Below are 15,193 nucleotides of genomic sequence, written 5' to 3'. Positions count from 1 at the left end.
AATGTATTTATATATAAAGCAACTGCAGCCAGAGTGAGATGGTGCAATAAGGAGGCTTTACTTGGCATTTAAAGAAAGATGTTACAGTTGGATTATAGCCAATTATATCTAAAACATTCATATGCAGTATGTGTCATTAGTGCCACACTGGGTTAAAAGGTCATCTCCATAGCTCTCTCCTCACACATAGCTGACAAGAAAGGATTTCAGATTCTACAGTCAGAGCATATTTGTAAACTCGTAGCTGCATCTGTGGCAGCGGCGTATTAATAGTTATTTCCCCAGATGTTTAGGTTAACTGGCCACCTCCATATTTCCTCCTCCCGTTGAGCTGACAGCAGATAATTTCTACCTCTTGGCTCTTTAGACTGCAGTAATGATATCTCGGATGACATATTGTTCCCTTGTTAATAGTTTAGGCAGAAATCTAGTCAATATTTACCTTCGCATTTAGGAATGGGCCCACTCCACATGACTTTTCCTCTCTCTAACTGACAGGAGATGGTCTCAGTTCCTTGGGTTTTGATGAAGCCGTCCTCGCAAACCACGGAGATGGAGCTGCCGAGCTGGAAGCTGTCTCCAAAGCGGCGAGCGTTGATGGGAATGCCAGGGTCTGGGCACTCATTATGGCCAAACGCTGTGGTAAAAAAGTTACAAGCAGACACAGATATGATGAGGAAGATATTGGAAATGAGACGCTCACGCAGAGACGCAGACACGTACACCAGAAACGTTATGAAGGAATATGAGACCTGTACTTTATGGGTGCTCACAGGCTACGTTCTGCTCATCATTTTGATGACATTTCTGAGAACCAATCATATGGATCTATTGCTGCAACTTGACATCTTTGAGCGTCCGCCGCTTGCCAAGAAAACATCTATAAATGCCTCCTGTAATCGGTCTGTTCTGTATTCCTGGCCTGTCTCTCTGTATCTTCGCTCATGTGGTCATTTCTCAGAATATTTGCACTGGATCTCAGCAATAAACATTCTGATAAGACTCATGTGAGCAAGTCGGCTTCAGGGTGAGATCTGGCTCATCAGATTAGACGGCTGTAAAGTCGGACCTTAAAATGCCCATATATTCCAGTTAACCTCGTCTGGTGTAATCAAGTGATAGAACAGATTTCAAAATGACAAATGCAGTGACCCAAATAATAGTAACCCATAAAATGGTGTGAGATGAAATCACAGACACACTGCGAGGAGAACCTGTGGACACAACACTTTGGTAAATATGTTTGCCGTCAAATCCAGTCAGATGGGAAGATCAATATCAATTTCCATTTCTCCTCCGGTATGGAGACGTGTTTAGCCTAAATTAGCTTAAAAGACCACGAGTGGGAGCAAAAAGCTTCTTATTTACCGTACACGCTGTTGTATCCTGTTGTCGAGCAAACTGGTGCATCTGAGGCTCACCTGGATTTTGATCAAAAGTTTGCAAAGCTGACAACCTTAAAACGAAGACAAAACTTTTGAGATGCTAACTGCTCCTAAAAACCCAACGCCTCGGTTTTCTTTTTTTGACACGGGTTAAAGACACAAGGTGTGATGTTTTTTTTAAAAAAAAAAGGCAAATTGGGGCGTTTTTTTGGAAGATGCGTTGCTTCACTTTTGACGGAACTAGGCTAACGGTTTCCTCTTGCTTCAGCTCCTCGTGCTAAGCAAGCCTAAACACATCCCGGACCTCTCTCTGTACTGGACGCACCAGGATGAAAGCCATATCAATCTTCTCATCTAACTCCGGGTTTGACAACAAACAAGAGGGAAAAAAACGGTTCCTTTAATGCTTCCCTTGCCTTAGTTTCCTCTTTCTTCTGCAACCTACACCTCTATTCTTAGCTGCTGTAATAATCACCTGACCCTCGTCTTTTGTCTTTTCCGCAACAACTCTTAGCGCTGTTGAAGCCTCCCGTCTGATCTGAGAGTTAGCGAAATTAAAAAAGCTTTTACTGGATCTAAAACACATTTAATATATGAGGGGAAGAGAAGCTGCACCTGCTCTTTGTAAGAGATAGTTGGAAATTAAGAAGCTTGTACGCGCTACTTTCCAGCCACTTCAGTGCCGTTTTAAACGCCATAAAAATAGTTTTGATTCGACTGTGACAGAAAAAATGACGTCTGGGACACAAAGTAGTCTCGAGTATGGGTGAATATAATGTCTGAGAGGGAAACTGTCTCACATTCAGAGCAGACAATGAGGTCTTGGCTGAAAGTTCTGCATAAAATTCAGATTAGAGGTTGCTTTATTGCTTCAAAAAAGAACAATGCCGCTGCTGCAGACTCCCTGAGATTTTTGTTGTGCTCAAAAAAATAAAAAAAAAATCTGCCTCTAAATGATCTTTTTCAAGCTGTAACCAAATATCAAACTTTAACTTGTGAGAAAAAGCCTGTTGGGGACGTTTAACGTGGTCATGCGCAGCATTTTATCACAATCCTATAGCCAGCACACTCAGATAAAGTCTAGGTAGGTGAAAAACATTGAATGAACTAAGAAATACAGAGATATTAGCATGTTACATACTACTATATGTGATATTAAATCCTCTTCCCGACATGGAGTGATCAGCCTGGAACTCCAGCCTCAGCGTGTTGGTATTAGAAGTCAGATGGGAGGGACTCTCAGCTCCGGAGAACCTTCCAATGACGACCGCATCATTTGTCTCGCCATCTTTCACCGTCAGGGAATCGTAAGGTGCCTCCAGGTCAAAGTCATTAAATGCCAAGTGTATTCTGGAGCCCGGATCTGATTGGATGAGCCAGACACAGTTCATGTTGTTCCCGTAGCCTTCTGGGTAGTCTGGGGAGAGGACGGTTCCTGAGGGAGCCGTGAAGTTGGACATACAGGGGACTGAGGGAGGAAGACGAGCGCAAAAACACGGACAGAGGCAGGGGGAAAAAAAAAATTAGACAAGAGCAGGAGGAAAGGCATACAGAGAGAGAAATTTTCCGGTGAAATATTCATCTCCAAAGCATCATCGGTCATCATGCGCCCCAGGCCATAATAAACTCTGTACTGTCACCATGGTGACAGGTCAGCCTGGAAGTTATCAACATCACAGCAGCACACATGCCACGTTTTTATAAGTTCAATCGTCTGCAGCCAGATTCCAAAAAAACCCGCTAACGAACGATTTTAATACTCACATATGCATATAGGGATGTTGGCCGACCACTGGTTGTTGTCTTGGCAGGAGATTGTTTTCTCTCCAATCAGCTCGAAGCCAAACTGGCACTCAAACCTCAGGATTCCTCCGTTTGAGAAGCTGTCACCTTCTCTTATCCCATAGAGGGGCGTTCCAGGGTCGCCGCAGCTCTCTTTATCTATTTCTGCAGCGACAAGGAATTTGAAAGGAGACATTAACATCTGTGTGGAGATCTGAATAAAGCAGTCCATGTGAACACGAATCCTAACGGGGCAGCTTATTGGTTTCATCTCCTCCATGTTTCAGGCAGAATAAAAGACAAACTCTGAAAACTGAACAGGCAGACACGATTCCAGGAACAAACAATTACGATGAAGTAACTTGATCTTTTCGACACAGGAAAGAAGCAAGAGACAGAACAGCAGAACTCCAAAGGCTGCGGTAAACATAATGATAAATATGATCACCTCAGATTCATAGAAAATGTTCCATATGCATCACACAGCTTTGACAAATGCTGCTCACTAGCACACAATCCAACAACTTGAGGCCCATTTTGCACAAACAATTCGGAAGCACTGCTTATGTGCAGGTTGCAGATAGGGGCTGCATCATATTTCACATGTGACTGTCGCGGGTACATTTGCAATTCTGATGACTTTTACATGTGGTTTGTGTAACGAGTCACAATTGTATAATGCCGCCGCCGCCGTGCACTGCTTGTCCATATGTTTCATGATGATAATAAACTGTATTTTTCCTTTATTTTGTTAGGAGGTGGCATGTACGTAATCACTTTTTGTGCAGATTTTTACTTATGCTTTCTAACTTTAGCTATTCATTAGTTAACAAACTATTTCCTGTTTGTTTCTGGAGCTTTAGCATTGTCTGGTGTTGTCGCCGGTCATCCTTCTCTGCTGTGAAACACTATGTCATGCTGCGAGGGCTCATCATCCATTTTTGAACAGAAAATATACTGCCAACTAAGTCGAGTCCCGCTCAAAGATGATTGGCTCCGGGTACGCTGAGTCAGGAGCATTTCACGAGTCCTCCAGCGGGTTTGTATCCATCTCTTTCCGAATGCCTCCTTCCCCCTGAGTGTGCAAGTATTCACGACACCTCCTTTCTTTTTTTTTTTTTGCATTCAGCCTGACCATAAGGTTAGACTGATCCTTCTTTGATTCTATATAAAGGTGCCACTGTGTCGCCATAATTCTGTTTAAAATGTTGTGTATGGGATTTTCAGAAAATATACCCTCTATTCCCCCCAGCCTCCGTCTCCCTTATTCCCCGCCTCTCCTCTCCTGCTTTCAGTATTATTTACAGGAGTGGCCCGTGGCAGGAAGGAAGCGAAGGTGTGTGCTCGGAGAGTGTGTGCGTTTCGCTGTTCGTATATGTACGTGTTTGTCCGTGTGCGTGCTTGTGATGTATTGCATTAATTTCCATCATGACATCGTCTTTATGAGACCCACAGACTCGACCAATCGCAGCCTAGCTAGCGCACATGCTCGCACGCTAACACATACACACAAACACACACAGACGTAGCAAAAGAATGGAGGACAAATTGCTTTGGAGAGGAAAACAGGAATACTGTCGGAACATTCCTGTACTACTACTCCCTCACACACACACACACACACTACTGTACATGCATCACACACACACATGAACAAAGCCAATCCCACTTCTCCTTTTGCATCACACACTGTTGTGCATTTCTCTCTCTCTCACACACACGCGTATACACACAAATAATCCTATTGTGTTTGTAACAACAAGGCTGACAGATTCACAAAGGGGATTAGGCTCCTTAAAGTGTATGCACGGGTGTGTGTGTGTGTGCACAACTTCAATATTATGGTTGCAATTGCACATTGAGCCCCATTGCATTCTGTTCTATAATATTCCATCATGCTCACACCGTATTGTCCGTTAGAATACATATGGTGGCACGTAAACACAGCCACACACACACACACACACACACACACACATAACCGTAAATGCCCTACCTGCTAAAGACCTGAGAGAGTAAAGTAATAGATTTTGGGAGGGATAATGAGATTGGGGAGAAAAATCCTTATTGGCTGTTGCTCTTTTGCGACTATTGTGAAATTGATTTTAAGGCCAGGTTGCTAATAGTGATCGAACCCTGCACGTACAGTTACACGCACAGGCTAACGTCTGATATATAGCATGAACTATTCCCTGCAAGTTCTGGCTGCCGCGGTGCTCTTTGCGTATCAGCGGAAAGTCCATCGAAGCCAGTTTGCAGGCGAGAGGAAGAAATGAGAAATCCAGCCCGTCTAATTAGCTTGTAGTTGTCTGATTCTGTGACCTAAAGGGAGTGGCTCAAATTGACTCGTTCGCACTGTAGACATCAGCGAGGAGGCTCCGCTGAATGAAAATGATCTCATTTATTACACTCACAATACTGACACTTTTTTTTCTGCCTCTCTCAGGTTCCAAACCAGGCCACCGAGGAGCTTTTGAGGATTGATTTGATGGGAGATGCGTATAAGAAAGACATCAATTCCCGCTCTCATTAAAACACACAATCTCCGTCAGCGCTCGCCACATGAAGTGCAGAAAATGTTTTTTTAAATTCTCCGGTGGAATTCCCAAATACCTGCAACTCTCTGTGAAAAAGACTTGAAGAAAAACATATAATAATAACCGAGCTGTTTTCTTTGATGTGCAGAAACACATCATTTCAGTCTGCTGTGAAAACTCCTCAACTGCAGACCTCAGCCTCTGTCTCATGACCTTGTAATAGGCGTGTGATTCCAGCATCATCTGCTGGTTTCAGGATGTCCTCGAAAAGATTCCAGCAATCATCTATGTACAGAAAGTACAGATGGGAGAAACAAGACAGCCGCATCTCAGAGGTATTTTTGTCATTTTTTTCCCCTTCCACTAAGATGCTACAATGGCCTCCTCTCCTCATCCAAACCCAACATGTCAGAAGAAAACAGCCGGATAGATGTGAACCACAAGCATGCTGAGTTTCATCAAAGCAACAGACGAAAACCATAAAGCCTGCCAAGACCATAATTAAGAAAGGTTAAAGCAGCATTTTGCACACCTCTCTTCGACTTAAAGTAAACACAAAGAGCCTAATGAGCTCTAAACCATCTGGAGCTGCTAAATCACTTCATGACCAAAACAACATCCTGTATGCTCCCATCAATCCCTTTCCATTTAATCTGTTTTCAAATACAGGAGGATCCCACTGTACGGGGAGCTGCTATTGATATTTGAAATGACCATCAGGCCAACAGGAATTAGAACGATTCCTCAGACTGTCTCTGAGTCACCTGATGTCACACGTAATTTGAAATGTATGGAATTTCTTATTAGCCCTAATGAGAGAAACGCTCCCATTTTTGAAATGAACTTTGACGGATATAGCATTTCAATATCACTGACTGGACTGAATATTACACGAGTCAATAATTCATGATTGGAAACAGAAACGCGGCGCCGCGATAGCGTCCTTCACAGGTTACCGCTGGAGACCACATGTATGAACACAAGCTCACAAATAACACCGATTACACCAATACCATCCACTGTAAAGCTGAATCACATTTCTGGTTGTGTGGTGAATAAATATTGCATGAATTCATACTTCATGGTGTCTCAGCTGCTGGGAATCAAATGCTCTTTGTGTGACTAAGTGCTCAGGACCTGGACGGCAGCACCGGAGCAGGATTGAGATCCAGCAGAGCCTGCCAGATCCAAAAAGGCATCAGATAAAGTTTGTCTTCCTTAAGCACTTTGAACGTTCTCTGTTTCTGTTGTTGCAGATCAGCCACATCGTCTGCGAAGTAAAATGTGTTTAAAAGTCAGTGACCCGGAGTTTTTAACTGCTAATTAATCCTGATGCGTTAGTCTATAAGGAGAAGAGAAACATATGGAGATAGAGAGCAAGAAACAACTTGGATAAACAAGACTGGTCAAGACAAAGCACATGAAATGATTAATCAAAGAGAAACAGCAGGGAGGCATGGGTTAAACACAGTTAACCACACATTACCGTCTCTCCTCCTCTGAGCCGGAGGTCAGGCGGGTTGTAAAGATCCACCTTGACATCTCTGCCTCCAATAAAACACGTCACATATTAAAAACCATAAAAAAAGCAGATGGAAAATCTAAAATAAAATCTCAAAAGTAAGAGCTGCCATCACGGCTCGATGACGGGAGAACAGAGCAGTGTTCCACAGAGTGATGAGATTTATGGTTTTTTTTTTTACTCCCCCCCACAAAAGACGCGTTTGACGTACGAGCCTCACCTGCAGAGTAATAGCGGGTAAGCTAATAGCATTCCACGAGATAAACCTGGTAACATCTAGCTTGTGCAACAAACCAGATAAAGCGCATTTGTCAAGACACATGCATCCTCTTTTTTTTATTTTTTTTATTTTCAAGCGGCTGTGAAGCTGCCACTTGGTATTTATGCTGCACTTTTCCTAGAACAGCATTATTCTGTATAGCACAGGATGAGGGGAGAATGATGCACTTAAAAAAAAAAGAAAAAAAGCTGGAGCTCGAGGGAATGACTCATCGCTGGAAATCCTCAAAATCACCATTTATGTGTGTTTGAACAAAACCGGATGAGAGGTGAGGCCCATATTTGCACTTTATGTAACTGTACGCGCTGCCGTGTTTCTCACAGGCGGATTTCTCGACTGCATTCACACTGTGCTGGACTATTGATAATACAGTACACAGCACAGGGATGGGATTAATTATTTAGCCCTGACTGGTAGCTCTATTGTCTCAAACCTCATGTCAGGCGTCTCGAAAGACACAACGCACACCGCTGTCCATGCGGCAGCTCGGTCCATCTGACGTACAGGTGTCTTTAATGGCCACATCCCCTGTCAAAACATCGAGTCGGTGAGCGGAAGGTGAGCGAGGGCAAATGAGCACCTGCGCCGGTTTTCAAATGGCAGGAATCAGCTTAGCGCTCCAAGGTGGAACAGAAGGTTTGCTCTGTGTGGAGTGTTGATTCCTGCATCAATCCAACTGGCAGCTGTTGGTGGTGCTCGGAAACTCCAATCTGTGGCGGCCGTTAAACCCTCAAACAGAAGACGAGGTGGTGGTGGTGGTGGTGATGGAAGGGTATTTTTAAAAAAAGATTCCGCAACCAAATTACTGGTCACAAAAAAAAAAGAAAAAATAAAGAAGAGGAACTAAAACATTTGTATGATTCTGCCCTTACACCACTGCAAGCCAAATAGCTAACCTTTCTGACTTAATTCAGAAAGGTCATTGTGAAGGCTGCCCAGACCCCTCTGCACCCACACCGCAGCAGAATCTGGCAGCGAGAATGCCAGAAAAAAATACACAAGTTAAATAAACAGATGGAACACGGAAACATTCGACAACTGGAGGAATGTTGGAAAAACAGAAAATATCTGTAAAACAGCTGATTGTAAAATTGTCTGATTGATTATGTGGAGTTTCGGCCTTTATTTTTTCTACAGCCAACATAAAAATTTTCTTTGATTTTTACAAAATAGTATCTGTAAAACTATAAACATCAGTAAAATAACAGTTAATAATGCTTTAATTAAAAAAAAAAAATCCTTACTATACATATTTATTTTTCAAATAATATCTGTAAACTTCTGATGTTTTCTTCTTATTTGACCTCTTAGGACCCAAGCTCGTTTGATATGCATTTTTTTTTTTTTATTTCTCTTTGCTATTTGCTCTGATCGAATAGCAAAGAGAATAAAAAATATAAAGAAAACAAAAATATATTTACAAAATATATATACAACGCCCTCCATACTTATTGGCACCCCTGGTGAAGATGTGTTAAAAGCCTTAAAATAAAGGTTTTATTGCAGAAGCATACTCTCACACTGAAAATTGTAGAAAAATGTCACCTTCAACTCAACTCAAATGAATTGTTGGCAGAAGGGGGTTGTATCAAGTATTAACATCAAGGGTGCTGATAATTGTGGCACACATGATTTAATGTAAAAGATGTGGGGATTTTTCTTCACACTGAATAAATGCACTTGAATTAAAGGTTGAATTTTCCTCTTTTTGTTTTTCATTGTGGTCCGAAATTATTTAGAAAAAAACTGAATTTACTAGAAGCTAAAGAGCACATCCTAACCAGGGGTGCCAATAATTATGGAGAGCGCTGTATATATAACATATATATATATTTTTTTAAAAACTGTAAAAAAAAATATAAGTAAACAAATAACAACAATAAAATAATTACAACAAAATAACAATAATAATAAAAAATTAACTACTGTAGTAATGTAACCTAAAATGTGATGCCAGAGCTTAAATACAATTTTACAGACAAATGCTGTAAAAGAGCAATACCATTTGTAAAAATAAAGATATTTGATTTGGATATTAATTACAGTTTACAGGTAAAATCTGTAAAATAACAGTAATTTTTTTTTTTTTTTTTTAAATTACAGTTAGAAACTATTCATAAATGTTCTTTTTTTTATAGTGCACTTGATGAATGAAAATGTGTTTCTTTTGGATGCTCTGTGGTTTATTAGAGTGACCAATCAATGAGAGTTATTACACTTATTTTTAATATTACTTCAGAGACAATACTTATGAAACACGCATCATGTGATGATAACGCTGTTTCATCAGGTTGTGTATTCAGAAGCTAACACGTACATATATTATGTACTACAGTGTCATTCTTATCCCTTTAAAGGGCCAAAAATAAACTAAATAAAATTAACACATAAATTATCTGTAAATAACCCGACCGACTTATTTTAGTCTTACTGTGGCAGGTTTCAAAGTCAAATACCACTCTGCAAAAATAAACCAGAGAAACCTGAACAAATATATTTATGTTTAAGACATTAAATGTTGTCATATTTTATTGAAAATGACAATAAGTCACTAGTAATAGTGTTTTACTGTTAAACTCAAACCACAACGTCATTTTGAAGTCATGTGCTTGTATTGTGGCTTGTGTTATAGTGTTTTATATCTCATCAGTCACACACATGGCAACATATTAGGACCTAAACCCTCAACGATCTCTCTTTACGGCGTGTTCAGACACATAAAGCGGTGATACAGTTGTGCATTCACAGATGAATGCAAACAATGTCAAGAATGTTTCCTGAAGTCTATAGCTGCTAAGCCCTGGTTCATAGTCGCTGTACAGACAGCCTGTTTGTGTGTCTGTGTGCTCCTGTATTACTATTATCTGCTCTACATCCATTCACAGAGTCACGCTGTGGGGACTCGCCTTCCTTCTGGGAGCAAAAAGCAATCAACATTTTAGGGTGGACACTTGGTTTGAGGTTAGAATTAGGCAATTAGCATTTACGGTTTAACGGAAAGTCTCCAGGAGGTGAATGTAAAGTCCTGTGAGCTGATCTAAACAGAACCGGGCCAGCGTGTGATTTGTATGCCTCGCAATAGGAGCAGGAGTCAAAGTGTTGCCAGGTCGGCGACCTTGGCTTTAATAATAGATGAATGTTGACAAGAATAAGAGAGAGGGACGCAGACGGAGACCACGAGAGAGAGCGAGAGAGAGAGAAAAGCAGAAACACAGAGAGACGAAAGAGGGAAAAGAAGGACGGAGTGCTGCTCATTTGACAGACGACAAAAGAGAAAAGGGGACGTCTGATGCTGGGCTGAGAGAGAAAACAGGGAGAAAACCAAACAGCAGTGCATTAGAGAGCAACCGACAGAGAAAATGTTGTGATTTTCAAAAAAAAAAAAGAGAAAAAAAAGGAGTGAGCGCGAGGATGGCGGATAGATAGAGGGCTAATGAGGAAAAACGAGACTGAGAGGGACACAGAGAGATGGGAGGAGAGGGAGAATGTGAGGAGTGAAAGAGGTGTGTGACTTGTTGGTGGAGCTTCGTTGACTCACTGATGGAGGACCTGTCTGACAAACACACACACACACACACACACACACACACACACACGCTGTACATTGTGTAGTGCATCAGTGGCTCTGCAGCGAGGCTACAGCTACTGATAATGTTTATATTTCATAGCCAAGGTCTCCGGGATGCGGCTTTGGAAACACGAACGCACACAAACACAAAGTCTGTCCCCTGTTTTTTTTTTTTTTTCTTTCTTTCTCACATTTCTCACACATCTCACACGACCGCCCACCTTTCTAGTAAATCTTGTGGGTGATGGAGCCAGCCCTCTGAGACAAACACATTTATCTTGCTCTGGGTATTGGTAGAACTTTTCATGGTATTTGGGTTTGATTGAGAAAGTCACATTTAAAGATATATTCATCCAGGTAATTGTTTTGTACTTTTTTTTCTTTTTTTTTTTTACTGGGGTTTGACAATCCAAGAATGTCAAAAGTGCGTCGGCGTGATGCATTACAGTTCTGGGTTAGTGAAGGACGACAGAGGACAGACAGACTAAAGAGGTTCAAATAGAGTTGTAGGAGCTAAAATTCAACAGTTCTGTAGTTTTGTGTTACTTTTCAGGCATAAACACCACAGTCATGACTCGATAATCTGACTCTTAACAATCCGAAAACCTTGCTATCCGACAGGTTTTTAAGAAAAACGAACAGAACCCATAAAAAACATCCTTAACATACTGACAGCCTTGGATTCTGACTCCGACATGACGTCACAAATCAGGATAACGGCGTATTATCTGACTGAACAATCTGACACATTGGCTACGTTCACACTGCAGGACTTGATGCTCAATTCAGATGTTTTTGTGAAATCTGATTTTCTTGCGAGTTCGTTCACATTTCCAAAGTGTCCCGCATGCGCAGAAGATGACACGATGGCGTCACACACAGCGTGCGTGCTCAACGATGGTAGAAACTGAAGTGTGACCGCTATCCTAAACTAGCATCAGCAGCCAAGTACTGCCTGTGCGTTAGGGGCGTGCTGGATTTATTTTTTTTATTCTTTTCTTTTTGGTTAACTTGTTACTTCCAATCATCCTTTGCTGTAAATATGAAGATCCAGCAGCATGATAGCTTAGCATAAATAGGTGCTAACTGAGGCTAACAGCTAGTCTAGCTCAGTTCAAAAGTCACACAATACTCAAGGGCCCCAACAAGGTTTGGACTATTTTTTTTCTTTTTTTGTCATTTTTTACCACTTTCAGGAATTTTGGACAGTTTTTTGGGAAAAAAATGGACAAGTCTCAAGTCATTTTGGACACAATCGGAGGAATTTCTCTTATTTTGGACAAAGTTTGAGTCATTCTGGGCACATCTGTATTCATCTTCCACCCCGTCAGAGCGCTCCCCTGGGCTGGAAGTGGTCTCCCGACCGTGCTGAATATTCGGATATTCATCATTAACTGGGCCTGAATATCCAGAAACGATTGGGACCAGCCCTACTAGTTATTATAACAACTATGAACAATAATTAACAACAAATGAGCCTTCCAGCATCAAGCCCTCCTTGTATCTCGACCTCCATCTTGACAATCTGACAGCCTTGCTATCCGACATAAAAGAAGGTTTTACATTTAGTGTTGGATTATCGAGTCACGACTGTACTTCTACCTGTGATAAGTGAATTATGAGACACCGACAACCAATTTCCTGATTTGATGATCCTTGCACATTAAACAGGTGCAGCTTTGGTCTCCATTGTAAAGCACGGAATAGAATTGTTGTGTTCTAAATGCAGGCGGTTAAATCCCCGCAGACCAAAGATAAATCTCAGACCATCGTGCCTGTACAATGGAGCATTATTATAAGGATGGATACGTTTAGATGGTGGCTCTCTCCATTAATTTTTCTATATATCTCAATGGGGAAATTACTCAAGAGAAATTAAGGAGGATACGGGGAGCCACTGAACAGAAGTCAGTTTGACTCCTTGGATATGTTTCAGCTCGCTTTGGGTTGTGATTGATATTATATACTGCCTAAATAAACTCTGCGAACACATTTGGATTCGCAGAGTTCATTTAAGAGAGACAGAAGTGTAGCATTTCACACTTTTTCTATTCTAATAATTCTGACATTATGTTCATTTAATCACTTTGTTGTCACTAAATCATTTGAACTTCACACAGAAACTCCTGGAGTATAGCGGGCGAAGATATATCAAAACAATGCGTCATTGTCACGACGCTTTTTGGAATTCACTGCACTACCAGACTCAGCACTGTGACCTCATTATGACAATAAATCCACAGATGATGACACCCAAATGAGGCACACAAAGTTCATTTCTGCAGCAAAGCTCCCCTCTCTATGTTTCATGGACTCTGATCAAATGAGCGCCACATCTATCAAACGGGAAATTTTGGAAAGGTTAATATTTTTAGTGTGGCAGGGGCTGATTTAACGGAACAGAAAAATACTTTGTTCTTAACTGATATTAAGATAAAGGTCAGGTGCTGCTAGACAAGCATTTATTTTTAAAACAAACCAATGGACCAATAGATTAAATATCTCAGGTCTGATCAAGAGAGGTGATTGTTTCCATTCAGAGGACTTTCATGGAGAGACCTGAAGACACCAAACTCCACAGCATTGGGGGGGGATTGTAACAAAAACATCATTTCCGCTGAACACAACAGTGAAAATACCAGCATAAGGACGAATCCATCACATAATCACATAAATCTAACCTGATATGTAGCCCAGAAAGCTAGAGGCATCAGGATCACCATAAATCTAATCACAAAGGTCTACCAAACCTGAAACACATCATATAAGTATCTGCTGATGTCATACTCAGAGAAGCACATCATCTGCAAACAAAACCATACCATATCCGATACACTCATGAACATGCCAACTGCTTACCTTTGTAGTTGATCTTGAATCCTATTGATCCGACGCTCTCGTCCGACTGGAGGTGAAGCCACATCTGGTGAGTCATGCTGACTATCAGGTCAGGAACAAAGCTACCTGATAGGCTGAAGCACAAAATGCATTACAATTAAATCATTGTAGTGGTAATTACCGCCATAAAAAGCCTAATTTTCATCACTGCAGTCATAGCTATAATCAACTTCTCAAGTGTTGCTCTGAGTGCGAACAAATTGCAGGGACATACAGCACTGGAGCTGAATGCTTTGCTTTGTTTTTTTTTTGGAGAACGCTGCCTCGGGAAAGCAAACCCGGTCCTTTTTCAGTCAGACTGCCAGCGAGCCTCACAAATGAAAGCTAATGGTGACCATCTACAAAGTGAACCAAAATCACCTGCTTTGTAAAGCCCCTGCATCTGCTATACTTTCAGGCACCGCAGAACATTTTCCAAAGTCTACAACAGTCCATCTTTTATAAGGGGAGCACACACAATGCAGACTGCTGTTTTATGGTCTGACTTGTGTCAAAGAAGATTGAAGATTTAGAGCTAGCTGGATGCTGATGGTTTCCATCAAGGACCAGAAGGAAAATGAACAAAATGCCAGAGGAAAAGAAACATGGCATTACTTTCTACTTATTTTGACTTGACATGGATCACGTTAACTGTGCTGTGAAGCCTCTGAGAGAGTGACAGCTGATCATTATGGTAACCCAGCGCGTGTTGCACAAGCTGCTATCAGTGGTACTTGTCCGCCTCTGGAAACTTGTTCCAGCAGTGTTTTTTTTCTTTTACAAGCAGCTACAGTATTACACTATTCGATGTGACAACTACCACCGGTCTTGTTGGCACTGCTTAAGAAATGATACAGTGTAGGGTTTCCCACCTCTGGTTCACAGATGAATAATGCAGGAGCCATGTTTATATATTTATAAAGCTCAAAATCAAAAGTTCGTCTCAGTGGGCACCATCTGTCCTAAGATGCCTGCTTTGGATGAGAGAGAGAAAAAATTGCAGGGGAACATAAATGGGAATATGTAAAAAGGGAAGTGTAATACTTACACCTGTAGTATAGTTGTAGGGTCTCCCACCTCCCCTCCATCTCCTATGGTTAGAGTGTCATAGGCTATTTCCAGGTCAAACTCTTCAAAGTTGATCTGGATCACCTGAAGTTGACAAACACAATATATGAGTTTGAAGTCATGTGAACACAGTAAAGTAAACAGTAAATGGCATTTATATGGCGCTTTACAATA

At 41.3% G+C, this 15,193-nt stretch overlaps 1 protein-coding gene across 1 annotated transcript in view; it reads right to left on the bottom strand.

The window, feature by feature from the left end:
- Nucleotides 1–15,193, bottom strand: part of LOC103358536 (CUB and sushi domain-containing protein 3-like) — a gene marked incomplete at its 5' end in the record, with an annotated part of 221,174 nt that overhangs the window by 93,163 nt on the left and 112,818 nt on the right. The window contains 5 exons of the mRNA XM_008283549.1: nucleotides 443–637; nucleotides 2,527–2,853; nucleotides 3,150–3,332; nucleotides 13,934–14,046; nucleotides 15,000–15,103. Of these exons, the coding sequence (XP_008281771.1) occupies nucleotides 443–637; nucleotides 2,527–2,853; nucleotides 3,150–3,332; nucleotides 13,934–14,046; nucleotides 15,000–15,103 (922 nt within the window). The remainder of the gene's footprint in view (nucleotides 1–442; nucleotides 638–2,526; nucleotides 2,854–3,149; nucleotides 3,333–13,933; nucleotides 14,047–14,999; nucleotides 15,104–15,193) is intronic.

Source organism: Stegastes partitus, unplaced genomic scaffold (genome assembly GCF_000690725.1).
Source record: "Stegastes partitus isolate 25-593 unplaced genomic scaffold, Stegastes_partitus-1.0.2 Scaffold318, whole genome shotgun sequence".
NCBI classification, from domain to species: domain Eukaryota; kingdom Metazoa; phylum Chordata; class Actinopteri; family Pomacentridae; genus Stegastes; species Stegastes partitus.
The sequence above is the reverse complement of the archived record's forward strand: the minus strand, read 5'-3'. Positions and strand labels throughout refer to the sequence as shown.